The sequence below is a fragment of the Apostichopus japonicus genome, chromosome 22 (genome assembly GCF_037975245.1).
Source record: "Apostichopus japonicus isolate 1M-3 chromosome 22, ASM3797524v1, whole genome shotgun sequence".
In the NCBI taxonomy this organism is placed as follows: Eukaryota; Metazoa; Echinodermata; class Holothuroidea; order Aspidochirotida; family Stichopodidae; genus Apostichopus; species Apostichopus japonicus.
Window position 1 is genome coordinate 9,871,294 of NC_092582.1, and position 17,574 is coordinate 9,888,867.

Here is a 17,574-nt window from a genome sequence, read left to right on the forward strand (position 1 = left end):
TTAGGGTTAGGTTAGGGAGAAAGGTCCAGAAATAGTGTTCTCTGGAGAGTAGGGGTGGCCTACTTTTCAGGAATTTGATTGGACTGCACCTAGTGATTTTCTGAATATTCGTCCTACTTCCTAGGAAATAAAAACACGGCTGCAGCACAGCCAGAACAGGGAAATTCATTGTTTTGAACGATGAGTCATGTAGCTCGCGCAGTGGACGTGTATAGCCGCTGGTATGGCGTGAGCACTGACACATTCAATGTAAATATCGACACCTGTTGTGATGGCGCGGGTTACGACTTCGATACCCGACGGTCGAGGATAAACTTTTTCATTTTTTCGCAGCTCATTTGAAGAAAATACGAATTACTGTGCTTCTTTGTCCTTATGAAAAACCAACTCAGATGATGGGAGTTGAATATAACAAAATATATATATATTTTCATATGGTTTTTCCCACTCTGTTGACTTGATCATTATGTAAAACTCATCGCGAAATCAGGAACATAATCATTTGCAAAACATGGAGCTATTACGTAATGCTATCATGTGCAAAAGGACAGCAGGGGCTGCTGCGGGACCAGATCTTTAAAGTGGAGGTACACCTGGAATGTGGTTCTTCCTCTCCCCAGTTTTTAACCTATAGAGATGTATTAAGCTGAGTCCTTTGCACTAGCGATACGAGTGATTAGAGGAGCGGTTTATGTTTTGAGAGACCTCATAATACTTCTTCAATTTGACCTCTTCGACATAAAACGTCCCAACTATTACAGTTAATGTGAAAATCTCGTCACCTAGTAACATTTTCGATAAAATGTATTGAAATTTCAAAACAATTCAATTTGAAAGAAAGAAAAGGGCTAGTAGTGGGATAGGGTAAAAGAGTGCAGAATAAGTTTTGTGCTGTACATAAATTTGTCTCCATCACAGACTCTTCTTTATGATAATCTCATATAGCCAAATGCTCCCATGCATGTTTCTGCACATAGGCTACCAAAGAATGTTCTCCGATGATATTACTTGACATGCCTTAATAAAGAGAGAAAAACAAAAGCTGACAAGAAAACAAGGAGTATGATGCAATTTGTTCTTGTTTATTCACTGTACAATGAGAATGAAAAGATGAAACATACTTAACATATGGGAATAAACATTACCGGTAACATTCAACAATCTGCTTCATGTTTGAGAATTCTAATCACACAAAAAGAAAACTCATTTCTCAATGTTTAGAATAGCAGCTGTCTTTCCACTGACTTATTGCTTTAGTCTGTGCAAATTGTCCTCTGAATTCCTGCATGTTTGCGACCACACAACAATCTGGTTTTCAGCTTCTTTTTGACATGAGTATACAACCAAAGACAAACATCCCTCCCGAGAGAGACTTTGCATAGTCTAGAATTATGATTTTATGCAACTGGAAGCACCTGAGGAGAAATATTGGAGGGATATGTCAGTGACCAGTGGAATTAGGTGTGAAGTCTATCTGGAAGACAAGCATATTCAATTGTTGTATTGTTTTAAAAAGACCCACTTCAATTAACCTAGGAGTGTCGAGAGCAGGGCCAGGCCCTACGAGCAATTATGTCACCAGGTCCCCTTCCTAAGTCTTAAATTTCCTAAAGTGTATAGAATTAAAAAGCAAATACATTACACTTCACCATTCCTCCCCCCCCCCCCCCCCACAAATACACACACATATTTTTGCCAGTCCTGATAAACTTATTTGAGAACAAAAACTTTCTATTAATGCTGAATGCTTCATGTAGTTGACTACCTTTCATTTACTCTTAAAATTCAATGTTTCCAGATTATGGTCCAAAGAATCTTCCTATTGTCTAAATAATTTTGCACATTTGTACAGAACAAGGTCAGGCTGTTTTTTTTTTCAGATGTGAGATCACTCACTATGTTATCACATCATTAATAATAATAATAATAATAATGTAACTAACGAACGTAAAACTGTTTGCAGGAATTAATTTGCAGTAGTTCAGTCATTCTACTGGCCACACCTGACCATCACTCTTTGCTAACCATATGAAAATAGAAAATCACAAGAAGTAACTCAACACCTGAAAAAAGTATTCTTTTATTATTTTAACTTCTTCATGCAACAGTGAGAGCTTATTAAGCCATGAACTGTACGGACAGGTAACCATTTTCCCCCACAATCATCAGCATATTGTGATCCAAAACTTTAAGCAATGTCAAACATTTTCCAAGATGCTAACAAAAGAAATTTCCTTGCCTACTTGGGGGCAATACTGATAATCTTTAAGGTATAGGACTAATACTTGTTTTTACTTCGCTTCCAATTATTTAAATTATTAGTGTGCTCCCAGGCTACTGTTATGAGAGCAAACTGCATAGAGTTTTCTCTCTGTTTTGTTGAGAGACTAAATCATGGCACTTATTTTATGATTGCACAGGACTACCAAATAGCTGTTCGGACAACCAAAATCAGCTGTGCAGGTTGTGCAGAGAACTGATTGCACTGTCACTAATATATGATAGGTAAACTGATGAATCGGTATCCCTCCTCCCACCCCCCCCCCCCTCAATGTTGGTGTTTTATTCAGTAATCTACACATCTCTCCTACATTGTACATAATGGTCATTGTAATTTTGCCAAAATGTTTTGCAGCCACCAATTTGCTATTCGGACAACCAGTAAAAACTAATTTCCCTGAAATGGCCAACTGTCATTTAGACTTTCACAGTATTTCTGCAAAAGCCATTACATACTTAATAATAATTCAACATTAACATTAAGAATCTTGCATTGAACAATGGAACTCAATTTTTTGAACATTTGACAACACCTGGCTATCATGAAGTATGTCTGAGGAATCACAAGATCAATTTCAAGCACACTGCAGTATAAATGGTACTAGTCTGTGGAAACAAACCATAATATTTCTTTGATACAGACTCAAAATATCACTGTAAAAGCTAATACCAGTAGTTTATGCCAGACAGGCTATATGAACTGTTACTGTTATGAACTAATTGTTGCAACTTGCAATTAATTCTTTTTTCACTTTTTTGTAAATTGAAAACTTGCAAACTTGTTCAAATATTGTTTGCAACGATTCTTCAACCTTTCCAAAGGAAATTCTCAGGTTTACGAAGAATTACCCAAATACTTCACACTCACCCATGCCGAGAGTGAAACCCTTATGTACAATTACCTAAAATATGCTTCCCTTACGACTACCCGATGGTCTGCAAGCCAATGGCTTGGACAGGGAAAGACAGTAACAGCAAAAGAAATAGCCCCACCACCTCGAGAATGTCAAATGCATTTAATCCAACTACTTGCAAGATCAAAGCTTTTGAGAATTTGTTCAAGATACAGTAAGAAGTGTTGCATATATTAGTGTTGCAAATTCCTTGGGCAAAGCTTTTCATCTTAGTTTGTATCAAGCTATGCACTCCTGACTTCAATATATCTTTGATAACTTGACGGCAGGGCTTGAATTTAAAATCGAGAGCCAAGAGAGGGAAGTCAACTATATCAGGGAAAAAGTTCAAAAATTGCCTTGAATTTTCATCGAAATATTATTTCATCACTTGAAATGTACCTCCAACGGTCAAATCAGAGAACAGAATTAGTTATGGTACTTTTAAATTAGTCTTGAAGCTGATCAAATCACAACACAGCTAGAATCAGACAAATACTCTGACAAAACCAACACAGCTATTCTGAAGGCTAGGTTGAGGAGCTTAAAGGGTTGACTAAAAGGTGAAGCGAACAGAAGCAATGTTTGATGGTAATATTTTGGTCAAGACTCGTTTTGCTTGGTGTATGTCATCATGAAAACTTGTGAGTAGAAAGATTGGCCAAAAATAGAAGTTCCAAAACTTTAGAAAGATGCTTATGTTTTATGATTTAAAAAGTTTTGTGACCATTTTAGCATATTTAGCAACTTATGTGTCTTTGTATAGTCCCATTTTATAATACAACAAGATATATAAGCAAAGTCCTGTTATGGGTAAATGACATCGCTATGAGGATCAAGATGTTGTTTTTACCCAGACAAAACCCACTTATAATCGACACTTTACAGTGCCCATGGTATATTTCAGTGATAAAAGTTCGGACAGCAATCTTGATATTTATGAAGTTTTTGTTTATCATAGAATTGTTGTGTATGTTACGCAGCTGCTACACATTTTTACAACTGTTCATGACATTGGCCATTGATTGTACATAAACCATTTTCCATGCTAGATGGATATATTACCTGGTGCAGTGTGTGGACCTCAAAAGACCCCCCCAATCGAAATGATTCTCCTGTCTCAAAGATTTGTTTGATGAAAACAAGAAGCCAAAAGTGACCGAAAGAAGCTCATCATAGGTCTGCTGTTTCAAAACAAAGTATGATATGACGGTCTAAGATTTGGTAAGCCTCAAAGCATCTATCACCTTTTTTAAAACTCTCTTTTTTTAAGCCTGTTTAGGTAGATTTGAATCTAAATCAACCGATTAATCTGTTTATGCATTAAAATTAGATGTTAACTTCTATTACTGGTAGGCCTCAAAGAAATATATCAACTTTTCTTAGACCCCTTTGTCAGCCTGTTTTAGCTAGACATCAGTCTAATCAATTTAATAGTTTTCAATCTAATTGATTGATGAATCCATTGGTGTATGAAGAAATAACTGCTAGAAAAGTCATTATAACTTGTTGGCATTCCATGCCACTTTCTGTCTGTTCAAATGTTTTGGATTGATAGTATTTTGTGCCAGAGTACTCTCTAATGCACAGCCTTCTATCTTTACTCTATGTGTATGGTGCTGTGTATAGTCTCATCCAGGCGTTGCTCCTTGCCTGATATTGTGGCTTCCTTATTTCTGTCCGATTATTGATCAATGACAGATTCCTGGTGCAGAAATATCAGAGACTGTCAGTCTTGTTCTTTATATAATGTTTGTCTTTACCAATCTCAGATAAACCACTCATGGAGTGAAACTTCTCTGTTACCTCTTCCATCGAACACTGCAGCTTTTTCTACCAAAAGAAATTTCAAATGCCTGTTCACTGAACTCTTGGTTTTGTCCATTTTCATAAAGTTGTCGCGGACAAACATATCAACTTTATCTACTCCTCCATGGCACAATTAACCAATTGAATGACTCCAAAACATTTCCTGTGTTAATATCTCCGTTTTCCTAATCGGGAATGTTTACCTCTCTGATACATCCGATTCAAATGTTAACTCAGGAACTTTGAAAAACTTGTACTTCAGCAGGTGAAGTTGCAGCTATTTGCATATTCATGCATAATTAATTAACCACACAGGTTCCCTTTGATAGGAATGAAGTGAAGATATCAGTTTAAACTACTCAGTAATGCATGAACGGAAAACAAGACACGTCAGGGACTCGTCTTTGATCGTTAGCAATCCGACCTCCAGATTTTGATGGTTTTATCGTTCTCCAAGGCAGCCGATGCTATGATGTTTTCTGTTGGGTGGCAGGACGTACACAGCACCACATCTGTAAAAGTCAAGGACAAGTCATAACACTTTTATTAAGTAGCTGGTTCCAATTTGTTTTTAAAGTAAAGCAAGAAAAGTAAAGTAAAGTGAAACTTTATTACCACATAAAAGGAAATTGTGGTACTCGCATAAGTCATTAAAACTCCATTTGAGTGTAATTTCTACCATTTCAAATATTGTTATTATTGACTTTTAATGGGGTTGAAGTTGTTTATTGTAAAATTTAACACACTACTATCATACCTGTATGTCCTTGCAGCTTCTGAACTACTTCTTTCGTTTGTAGATTCCAAATGTAAACCATGTTATCCTCTGATCCTGAGACAATCCACTAAAGGATGAAGAAGTGAAACAAGAAAAACACAACCATTAACAAGAATAATTCTAAAAGTTTTCAACAGTAAAACGATCATTCTGCACAGTAACAAAGTAAAGGTTAGCCTCAGTATTATGCAGGCAAGTTTTCCCTTACATGTTCCTCAAAACAAGATGTTGGGATATTTGCAGGGGGTTGGCAATGGTAGCTCTTTGAAGGCTAAATGAGTTGTTCTCCCATCAATGTGAATATTTCTTGTTCCCTTATACTCCTTTAAGGTGAATACTTTATTAAAATGCAATTAAAACGATGATGAAAGAGAAGAAGCAGATATCGTCTTACCTTGCCACCGGTGACAGAGAAGTTTGCAAAGACGCAGTATTTCTCATTTTTATGGCCAGTATAGGTTTTGAGGCACTTCCCTTTACTGTAATCCCACAGCTTCAGAGTGCTACAATATTACAAGAGAAACATTAATAAGATAAACTTGTATAAATTTTGTAAAAATTCAATCAAATGATCATCAAAGTACTTAAACATAAAAGTAATTTTGAATCGGTCCATTTATTAATAAACCAAATCGATACATCATGGGGTGTTCCAGTCATGCGCCAAATTAACAGATGTCACTCATATTCCATCCTATCCAGCCTCCCATCACTTGGCTAGTACCATGAAGTCTATGACTACAAATCATGAGAGTATCATGAGTTCAGGTTTGTTTGTAATTATTGAAGGGATTTCTTGAAAGATAGTTTCCGGTCAGGCTAAATGTTCTAAGCACCTTCACTTGTGTTTTCTACAGCATGTGTTTTGTTCGGCCAAACTGCGCAAGTGGAACCGCGAGCAACCAGTCAATCAAACAGTGTGTAAGTATGCAAACTCATCAGGCGTGTTTGCAGCTTGTGAGCACTTGCTTGCCACAACTTCAGTTCAGAGATAGTTAAACAGTACAAATCACACACAAAATATGACCGAGATAACAGCGCCCTCTATTACATAATTAAATCCTAATAAGCCAAAGACGTAATCAAAGAAGCCTATGCTGGCATTTTGGCTTCAACCTGATTGTAATGGAAACAAGCATTGGTACAGAAATATCAGAATCACTAAATAATTTTATTTCTTCTGCTGCGACATGTTCAATGCCAAACATCTGCTCGAAGTCATCATTTAATCAAACCCTTCAAATGTAACAACGACTTACTTGTCTAGCGTTGCTGCTAGGATGTATTTTCCGTTCGGTGAAAACTTGACGTAGGAGACGGGAGGGTTGTCATCATCTGAGAACGAATAACAGGAAATGTTAAATTCAAGACCACTTACAATCTTGATGGTTTTGTCCAAGAGAATACAACACACAGATCGATACATATGAGAAGACGTAGGGGGGAAGAAGTTGGGAGAAACCCCAAAGGAACAAGATGTTTGTGGCTGATGAAGGAGGAACATATTCTCAGCAACCTGGTGAAATTTGCCTTAGACTCCTACGTACAACGTCAATACATTTTTGCACGAAACATTGGGCCGAAATGAAGCAGTTGCAACAACATAGCAGCGACAAAGACAATTTGTTTCATGTTTTATTGCAATTTGCAACTTCAACTTGGGATGCATTTCATTTTGAATGCACTACAGTAACAATTATATTGATAACATCACATCCCCTGAAGCAACAGCAGGATGTTATGGCCCCCCTACGTATCAAATAGGCTACATTAGTAAAATCACTCACCTATAAGTGTCTTCAGACACTGACCAGAAGCTGTGTCCCATATACGACTGAGAAAAGAAGAAGGTATAATTAAATGTCAAATACAGCTCACAGGATGTAAAAAGTGATTAAACCTGCTACATGAACTGAAACAAAACATTGAAAGGAAGTGGCTTGAATATCATTTCTTTAAAAACACAACACTGATGAACTTTCTACATGATTAACACACGGTTCTGCCACACGGCTAGAGAATTGTTCAACAACATCTCATTCACAGCATTGGTGCATCTTCTAATAACTGTTGTAGTCCAAACACAAGCATTGTGCATTGCTCAATGCTATATATTCTCATTCAGAATGATGCAGCCGATTGGTGAATCAACTGAAACTGTTGGGTGACAGAACCAGTACATGAAAGGGACAGGGTGAACATCCATTTTGAATAATAGTCATTTATGATTAGGGATGCACCGGATATCCGGTCCGGCCGGATAGTGAGCAATTATCCGGTTCCGGCCGGATATTTTTCAAAATCCGGATGGATCTTTTTCAAAATCTGGCCGGATCTTTTTCAAAATCTGGCCTGAATTATTCCTTAAAAAGATGTTGGTATTAACTTAAATCAATGTAAACTATTTCCAAAAATGAATAAAAACATTCAAAGTAAGGAAAAATTAGGCTTAACATGTTTAATTTAATTTTCTCAATGGTCTGACCCACTGTTTCTAAAGATCAACCAAAATAATACTCCTTGTTTCATACTTCTACTTCTTATTAATGATTTTCTTCTGTGTAATGAAAAAATCCGATTCCGGCAGGATTTCATGTACTATCCGGCAAAATCCGGTTCCGGCAGGATCCAAAAATTTGGATCCGGTGCATTCCTATTTATGATCTCTAGCAACTACCCACACAAAGGTAACTTTCATTGGTGAATCTACCATGAAACAGTTGGGTGACAGAACCAGTACATGAAAGGGACAGGGTGAACATCCATTTTGAATTATCGTCATTTGTCTTCTACGACAATGTGAATAAATCTATCAATTCCTTTTTTTCCCAATAAACTACTCACCAGAGACCATCATAACTGCTGGATACAATCAGAGACCCATCACGATTAAAGTCCACCTAGAAAAATAAATAGCAAAATTATCGCAAATGGCCTTTACGTTAAGAGTCCTGAAAAACTAACTGAAGTTTCAACAATTTGGTGTAAAGATGAACCGACAGTTCCTACATGGGCTTTGCTGGTGGCAACTCAAAATTGCAATCAATCAACAGCAAGGGTGCTTTTATCTCATCAACATGTCAATACAAACTAAAGCAATAGCATAAACTAGTATTTTATTTTGACATAATCACCCTGCTCTCCTATCTCACTCCCTATCCCCCCCCTCTGACCCCCTCTCTCTTTAATGCAGCAATCTAAAGCATTGTACTTACTGCTGAAACTGGGTCACTATGTGCTGGTAATGTCTTCAAACATTTTCCGGTCTTCACATCCCAAATTCTGACGCTTTCGTCAAACTAGACAAAATAGAAAGAAAGCAAAATATAGTTAAAAGGGAGAAAGGAAAAATCCTTCAACATGACAAAACTGTAGCTAGCTATGATCCACTGGTGATAAATTCTTTTGACATAACAAGCTCAACCAACTCCCCTCATGCTCGCCATGTCCCAAAAGATAGGAAAAGAAAAAATGTCTTGATGTTTTAGTTTACTAACAGTTTTTCCACATATAATAGTTACATACACTTCTTATTATTCTACATATCAAACCCTACATAGTAAAAGACAATTCTCTTAAAGATAAAGATCTGTTTTATTCCAGATCTTTCTGGCTAAGTGGACCTATTGCCCTAATTTTCATTTTTAAATTCACAAAAAAAAAAAAAAAAAAAAAAAAAAAACTAATATATTAACAAATGGCTGTATCAAGAAAAAGTTTGCATGAGAAACAAAAAATTGACTTACAGAACCAGATACGATTAAATTTGATTGTGGATTAAAGTTGCAGCAGAAGACGTAGTTACTGTGACTCCGTAAGGTTTTCAAGCATTTACCCTGCAAAGAAATACAATCAAACTGTAATCACAAATGAGCTCCTAGAATAGAAAGAAGTCCATGTACAAGAACGTGAAGAGAAGAATTAGACCGAAATATGCCTGTCAGAAGCAGGTCGCAATATTGACAAGGTAGGAGGATGTTCCCTCTCCCTCCCCTCTTTCCTTTCTAGGCAAAAACCCCAATAAGGATATTAGCATTAAAATGCTTACTCCTCTCAGAATTATTGAACTATATACCTTTTTGCTTCAACCAGTTCCATTTGTAATAAACCTAGCAATGGCCCTATATAAGATATATACCCAAGATCTTATTTAATAGGAAAAAAGAATGGCTCAAAAGTTGAACAACTCTTCGGTATTATAAGTATCTCTTGTTTTCAATTTTTCACCCAAAATGGAAGTTGTGGGAAATGGGGGTGAGATTAGCTCAATCTCAACAAACTCTACTTCAGGTAAAAGTTGTTGCAGAATGTCAAATACTTACGGTATTGAAGTCCCATATCTTGAGAGTTTTATCATCTGACGCTGATACTAGAAGCTTAGAGTCGCTGGACCAAGCCACATCAGAGATGCCCTGAGAGATGGGGAGAAATATGAATATGTTAAATGCTAAGAGCAATGAGTACAGTGGTATAATAAGACGGTTATTCCAAACATCTCAATCCAAACGTATGAGAACTAAGAAGGGGGATGGGGGTTTAGGGGAGGGAAGGGCATGGAATGAGAAAAGCCGATCAGGAAAATCTGTAAAGAAGATCCTTCTGGAATTGAACCATTAAGACTCAATCCATATGACTATACCTTTTATACTGTGATTTAAAGGTCATCAGGATTGACCCCAATTTTTTTGCATGCTAGCTATTTTAGTCTTCCAAAAAGTATTATGCTAGAGTATCTCTGATCCCCCATATTACTTGCAGCCACTGAGGAGTGCTAAAAGAGACAATTCAATATCTCTGTGGATATACTACCTGTACAGCGGCAGAAAAATGTTTGTTGAAATTTGAACATGGGTGACCATTATTCAAGTTTCTAGCATATTGCCGGGGGGGGGGGGGCTTCTGATGATCATTAATATGTGCATAAGTAGTTTGGTAATGTCATCTTTCTCCTTGATAAATAATGCAACTAAAAGGAATATAGTGTTCATGCATATTGACTACAGGAGCCCGTGTTGGAAAGGTTCTATGTGAAACGGGGAATAACTGTAGCGTTCAATTATTGTCTAGCAGTTTTGAAGGCTCTGACTTTGGTCTCTACTAAAATACTATGGTTCCTACACAATGTATTCACAAAAATTGCTATACACTTTTGCACTAGTGTAGCAATTTGCTATGCAATACCAGATCCATTCTTCCCTGTGGTATAGTTTTACACACTAGTAACTTCTGAACATTTGCAAAGATATTTCCATAGCAACACTGTCTCTCAGGTACTTGGGAGGATCAGATTGTTTGGAGGAATAAGAATTTCAAGATTGAGAAAGTACATTCATGACAAGGAACACAAGATACTTTCACAGAGAAAACAAACAATATCTTTGAATAAACTCATTTGTACTCAATGTGGAACTCTTTTGAAAGATGCAAACACCCTGCACAAAAAGTCATTCGGTTTACTCCCTGAGCAGTGTTTATGGAGAAACAAAAGCTGGGGAGGGGAGGGGGTGACTGTTGTCTCATGCATGAGAAAAATTGAGGAGAAACCCCTCTTTCTTCACAGGGTAATGAGTGCTTTTTTTTTGGGGTATTACTCACCAGTTTGTGCCCTGATATTGTTTTTTCAAATTTACCGTCATAGGCTCCCCAAATCTTGATAAGCTTATCCGCGGCTGGAAAGATGAATTACAGTAGAGAAATTCCAAACATTAATTTGGCATACTGTTAATGATATCCTGTTTGGTTAGAAAACCATTAACAATATTCAGCACTTGATAGCAAGTCATCCCACATCCCCTCCACCTACTGCTGGGACTATAAACAATATCCCTGGTATTCACAGTATACCGGGTTTACATACTGTGTAAAGTGCTTTGAGATATTCCTTTATGCACAGCCCAATATAAATATCAGGGATGCACTAAGGCCGGGATGCGCCCCGGCAGTTCTGAATGCCATCCAGCACAAACAGTATTTTAAACATTTTTGTCTGGCCCTTTTTTTGGATGATTAATTTAACAATTTTTACCATTACCAAAATATGGGTGAAAACTTGGCACTGAAGTTAGTGAAAAGGAAAAAGATAGCACCATTTGGCTGTCTAAGCATACTTCATTTGCAAATATTTTCCAAATGGGGGGGGGGGGAGGTGGAACTCCCGCCTGAGACCCCTCCACCCAGACTTGGATCACACTAACACGTAATTCAGGCCGGTACTCAAATATTCCTCAGCACATCCCTTAACTATATATGTAATTATTATTATTAGTAGTAGTATTAACACTATTTTTACAGACAGAATAGTGAGACAGCCCAAACAAGAATGTGGAACATACTGCACAGGGTGAAATCTGCATGCTCACCAATACCAAGTTCAATCAACCACAAGCAAGTCTACATCAGTACTTGAAAATTGGTACAACATGATAATTTGCTTCTTTTCACACTGATGGACCATTACCTGCTTTAAACCCATTGATTTGATTTTAAAATTCAGTAATAAGCCAAAAATATGCTAGGGTGTTAAATAATGGTCATACAACTAGGATATTTACAGCAGCCCTGAAGTCATATATTTTGACCTGATTGGTTTTGTACTTTTGTTTGTAGAATTTTCGATAAGAGCAAAGTAACTTGGTGGGCATGAAGGAGCAGGCAAGAGGGGAATGGATGGTTAAGGACTTACAAGAGCTGGCAAGCCACTCTCCATTAGGGCTGAATTTCACAGAAGAAACTGCTTTGGTATGCCCTGCTAATGTAAACTTCAAGGAGTAGTTTGGTTTCTGGAAGAAGATGAGAAGGAAAAAAAGGAACAAAGAACAAATGTAAAACTGGTTAAAAGAAGGGTGACATTAGTCAGAAATGTAACCTTGACATATCTAAGCCAGAGGAAAAATAAAAGAGAAGTAAATATTATGAGTGCTAAACATGTTTCTTATAGCTATTCCAGTTTTTCAAATATTCAGTCTTTAAACTATGTATTATCTTTAGAATGCTCCTTTAAGGCTGAAAGTTGATGATGATGATGATGATTTGTAGGCCTAAATATTAATGTTTAAAATCCATTGATTCATACATTAGACAAAACTCAATCCAGCCATGTGTTTTCTTAACTTCACAAGTTCACACCTTGTTGTATATGTAAAATTATGTCCAAGGATGAGTCCTTCCTGGCCATTTGCAAACACAAAACTATTACCTTTAGACTTCATTTTTTAATATTAAACTACTGAATCCTGAAAAGACAATTTTTTTTCATTTTGAGCGCTGTTGGGTATATTTCACACTAACTCCCTAAATATATCTGCAGATGACATGTGGAGGTAGTACCTCCACTTTTGCTTGAAAAAAGTTCACGATCAATACTTCTGGACTAAATTGGCCATATGGTAATTGCTACCAAACAAGGGGCCTTTTTTCCCTTTTTTTTAAACAAAAGAGAAGGAAGAAATTTTGATACAATATTTTGATGACTTTGCGAACAACAGCAAACTTAAATAACATGAAAGTCTGTTTATAAGAAGTTGATCTATCCAGTGGCGGAGCTAGGGGTATTGGTCAGAGGGGGCAAGAATGGTCTGTAGGGGCGCTTTTGGTACTATCTAAGCTGAGCGCCACCACAGGTTGGCGTGGAGCGTACAGAAATTTTTTGAGTAAAGATCCTTCCTAGATTGCCGGAAAGGACCCTTTCTGGGCTTTGCTAATTTACAGATAAACAAAGAATAAATAGGTGTCATCGCCATTTGTGACAACTTGGAAGTTTATATGGGTGTTGACATTTTGTGATATCAGAGATGAAACAAGTATAGGCCTATGATATCCCGTTACACACTTTCCGATTGTCAACTAACAAATAACCTACTGCACTAATCAACACACTGATCATGGAGCGGCGTATAACGTACACTGCATGCCGTATTATAGTTTGGTGTTTATTACTATTTCAGCCACTGCGCGTGGTGTAGTGTCTAAAAATAGATCGAAAACCCTTACCCTGTGCAGTTCTTGGAAATAGTTTCGTACAACGGAAGTGCCGATAAATTAAAGACCGCTGTTAGAGCATTTTGTCAAACACCAACAAAATGTCAATAGGTAGTTGAGAGCGCAATAAAAAAGTCAATAATCGCGAATAAGTAAAAAGAGGTAAAAAGCTGAAAAGGGCGCCAGCAGTCCATTTGAGCCCGTCAGTTCCGGCATCCGCCCCCCCTGACTGTATGGACGCTCCGCCACTGGATCTATCGCAATCTGACCTGACTTAAAACAAGACATGACTTACTTTTGGTAAGGAAGATGCAGGGTTCACTGTTGTTGGTGGCGTTATAGTTGTTGGTACCATTGAAGATGGTGCTACAGGCTTTGAGACTGTGGTAGCTGCCTGCGTGATGGCTGTAGGCGGTGGAGCATGGCCATCTCCGCCTGTGGTTTGCTTCTGAGTTGATTCTGACATTATGCTATTCGGAGAAAAAAAACTCTGTAACCTTCTCTGCAAGTAAACAAACAAGATAACAAATTAAATGGTTTCAAATCATTAAAACAGTGATCAGAAATGTTAGTTATATAACACAATCCACTACTAGTAAGAAAGATAAATGATTAAATTCTCATGAATGCCTTCATGACTCTGGGAGACCCTTTCCCTTGGAGAAAGTTTGGTTTTGGTAAGAGATTGAAGAGGCAAAATGGTGCTAACATTTCCATCATTAAACTACAATTGTGTGTATCTAACTTTACCTGCTTGTGAACATTTTAAACTGTAAGCAACTTGGAGGAAGTTTAGTGGTGTAGGTAGGTGTATACATAGGTATCTGATGATCTCTACAGTGAGACATTTTATTTACTTAGACAACAATCAAGTTCTATACAACTTTGATTAAAAATGTCAATCACTGAATCAAAGTTAATGTTTTCAGTGAAATCTCATTCTTTGCTTAGTACTTACAGTTCATGAGGGAAAAACCTTCTGAGAAGAAGATCACACTGTGCCACAAAAACAAATAGCCTATCCAGTGTCATATATCATAATCATACCTATCCATCATTCTTTTGCCTATTTTCTCTTTGTCTTCCCAACTTCATCCCTCAAAAAGTTCTGTGGGATAGATTGGGGGGGGGGGGCAAATTTTCCCTTACCCTTCCTCTGGCTACGCTATTGATGTATTGAACAGAAGCAATAGAAAGCAACTGTTATGGAATAAATTTAGGGCTCAAATTTTGCATAGTGCTCAATTTGCAAGGCCCAGAACATTCCCTTACAAACTACTATGGTATATGTGCACAATTTGCATAGCATTTGGAGATGCAATACGGGATAAATTATTCCTAAGCTTTAATAATGCAGCTGGGCTCATTGAATCTGACCAGGGCTAAATGCATCGCTAACTACAGTTAAATCTCACTCCGCATAACTTTTCTTCTAATAGGGTTGTAAATGAGTGGAACGGTTTGCCAGAGAAAGATGTACTTGCAAGTAGTTTGAATGGGTTTGAGAATGCTTTGGACAAGCACTTTAAGCACTGTAATCGGGTATGAGTGTTTGTGTCTTCAGTTTTTTTCTCTCCTAGTCCTAGGCCTACATAGGGTCCTTGATGGGGACTTGAGTGTACCTCCTGATCCTGTTTCTTCTACTTAACTAAACTTAACTATACCTAGCCCCACACCTTTAACTTCCCCTACGCCTTCCACTTAATTGACTAGCAAAGTAACCCAGCGAATTCTCAACATAAAACATAACATAACATTTGCAGGCTCATATGAGTTCGAACTGACTGGAAAACTAATATCTTATGAATGAAGGTAAAATCAGATCATACTGTAATATTTTCACATTATGAGTCATTAGAATTAAAATTGTTCCTTTGTCTCAAAAAAATAATTGCATGAAATCCAATCGCAAGTCAAATATAGCAACCATAATTATCAGATGTTTGAAACACATGCTGAGGCTGTAAGAATCACATTACAAATTACATGGCATAGGCCTTGTTCTTAAATAACAACCTTTTATCTCCCTAAAAATGTTAACCGTCTATGGATATAAAAAATTGGGTACAATTATAGAATACAGGGCCATTCATTAACTCTTCCCAGCATCCGGATGCGCGGATGCGCGGTGTGTCTGTACATGTCCGTACACGTATGACGCCCTCTAAAATTCCATCACGTATTTCATTTTGACTCCGCATCCGCGCATCCACCCCGGGAGTACTAGGAAAGGACTTAGATAATTTTCGAAAGTTTACCCATATACGATATACCATCACGTATTTCATTTTGACTCCGCATCCGCGCATCCGCGCATCCACCCGGGAGTACTAGGAATGGACTTAAATAATTTTCGAAAAGTTTCGACATATACCATCACGTATTTCCAATACTGAAAGTCCCGTATGTACGAAGATATTCCACATCAATAGTGTGTCGTTCTTAAAAGGCATCCGCACATGTGTGACGCCCTCTGAAATTCCATCACAGAAGTACTAGGAAAGGACTTAGGAAATTTTTGACTCCGCATCCACGCATCCGCGCATCCACACAAAAAGAAAGAACTGGGACCTGACATTTTATACTCACATACGTACTGGGGTGAGACTGAGCATCCGCGCATCCGGATGCTCAGATAGTATCATCGAGTGGCCCTGTATTCTATAATTACTCCAAAAATTGCAGTAAACCAACATTGACTGAGGCACCTCAGTCATAAGTAGTGCACTACTAAGAAGTGCAATCAATTTACTGAACACTTTCATGCCTTGGACCTGTATTAATCCTAGCCTAAGTTAGGCCCAGGTTAACAATCTCGTTATTGGCTGCAAATACTAAGTTAGACCTGTTGGCTATTGCATTTGGAACCTAGAGTTCCATAATTTGTTACTGCCCTTAGCCTAGGTACTACGTTAAAGCTGTTGAAGCGTTAAAGCCTAGGAATGGATGAAAAGTCAATTAGCGGCGAGCTGGCTAAGTTTGTTTTCAGTAAAAATTCAAGTACTAACCTAGCCTAAGTTAAGTCACAAGTGGTCCCATCTTCATCGATATTTAATACGGCCGATGTTGGTTCACCAGTTTAGACTCCAATTCAAGTTGATAAACCTGTCGAATGCTACAATATTATCTTGAGTAACATCACAGGATAAAAGTCAGAGTGAACACTTTACTTAAGCCTTGGTAACAATTACTGGACTAGCCTATATTGACACCACTGCAAGTTGTAAGGTGACATCGCTACTACTATGCTAGTACTAGTCGGTAACAGCTAAATTCTCGTCGGTATGGTAGAAGCATGTACATTACTACGTACAGCTATGCCATTGAAAACGACGGTGTTTGTGTATGACCTACCTAACGTTAGGCTAGCACGAAAAATAGTACTGCTTCTTGAACGTCGAAGGTACAGGTACATTGGACAAGCGACAAAGCCAATATCTCGTAACACTACATCTTACAGTTAGGCAATAACGTGGTTGGCCTAGGTAGGTTTCTTACGTTTGGCAATTTTTTTTAGTTTAACGACACTGTTCATATAATTTATGTTCAGGGTTCACGCACATTGAATTTTCAATGTTGCAGTGTTGTGTTCTTCAGTTTCATTACGATTTGTTGGGCATGCACGTAACGTATTGAACCAGAGATAAACATCCCCGAGTACGTATGTTTTATTGTCTTAGATTAGTACCATGTGACATTGGCTTGTGCAGAAACATTTCGCGCCCTATCCGCTGATGGACAAAACTCTATGTTTTAAAATGACAAAGAGGATAAAAATACGGTCTTCCGATATGTGACATCAGTATAGCTAAAAAATTGATACAATCCCTTCATAAT

General features: G+C 37.6%; 1 protein-coding gene across 4 annotated transcripts; it reads right to left on the minus strand.

Moving 5' to 3' along the window:
- Positions 1-1,066: 1,066 nt before the first annotated feature.
- Positions 1,067-17,528, minus strand: LOC139964016 (WD repeat-containing protein 5). Of its 4 annotated transcripts, none has more exons than XM_071965313.1 (13): positions 17,092-17,528; positions 14,033-14,207; positions 12,443-12,539; positions 11,356-11,429; positions 10,083-10,172; positions 9,507-9,596; positions 8,976-9,059; positions 8,605-8,660; positions 7,548-7,594; positions 7,020-7,095; positions 6,155-6,263; positions 5,740-5,827; positions 1,067-5,494 (listed from the first exon to the last, which is right to left on the minus strand). In XM_071965313.1, the coding sequence occupies exons 2-13, from the start codon at positions 14,201-14,203 to the stop codon at positions 5,394-5,396; spliced, it is 1,083 nt and encodes a 360-aa protein (XP_071821414.1). In that variant the 5' UTR covers positions 14,204-14,207; positions 17,092-17,528; the 3' UTR covers positions 1,067-5,393. The 4 variants fall into 4 exon arrangements, with proteins under 4 accessions (XP_071821414.1, XP_071821412.1, XP_071821415.1 ...); XM_071965311.1 differs by having other exon boundaries at positions 14,033-14,239; XM_071965314.1 differs by lacking the exon at positions 17,092-17,528 and adding an exon at positions 16,746-17,065.
- Positions 17,529-17,574: the final 46 nt, after the last annotated feature.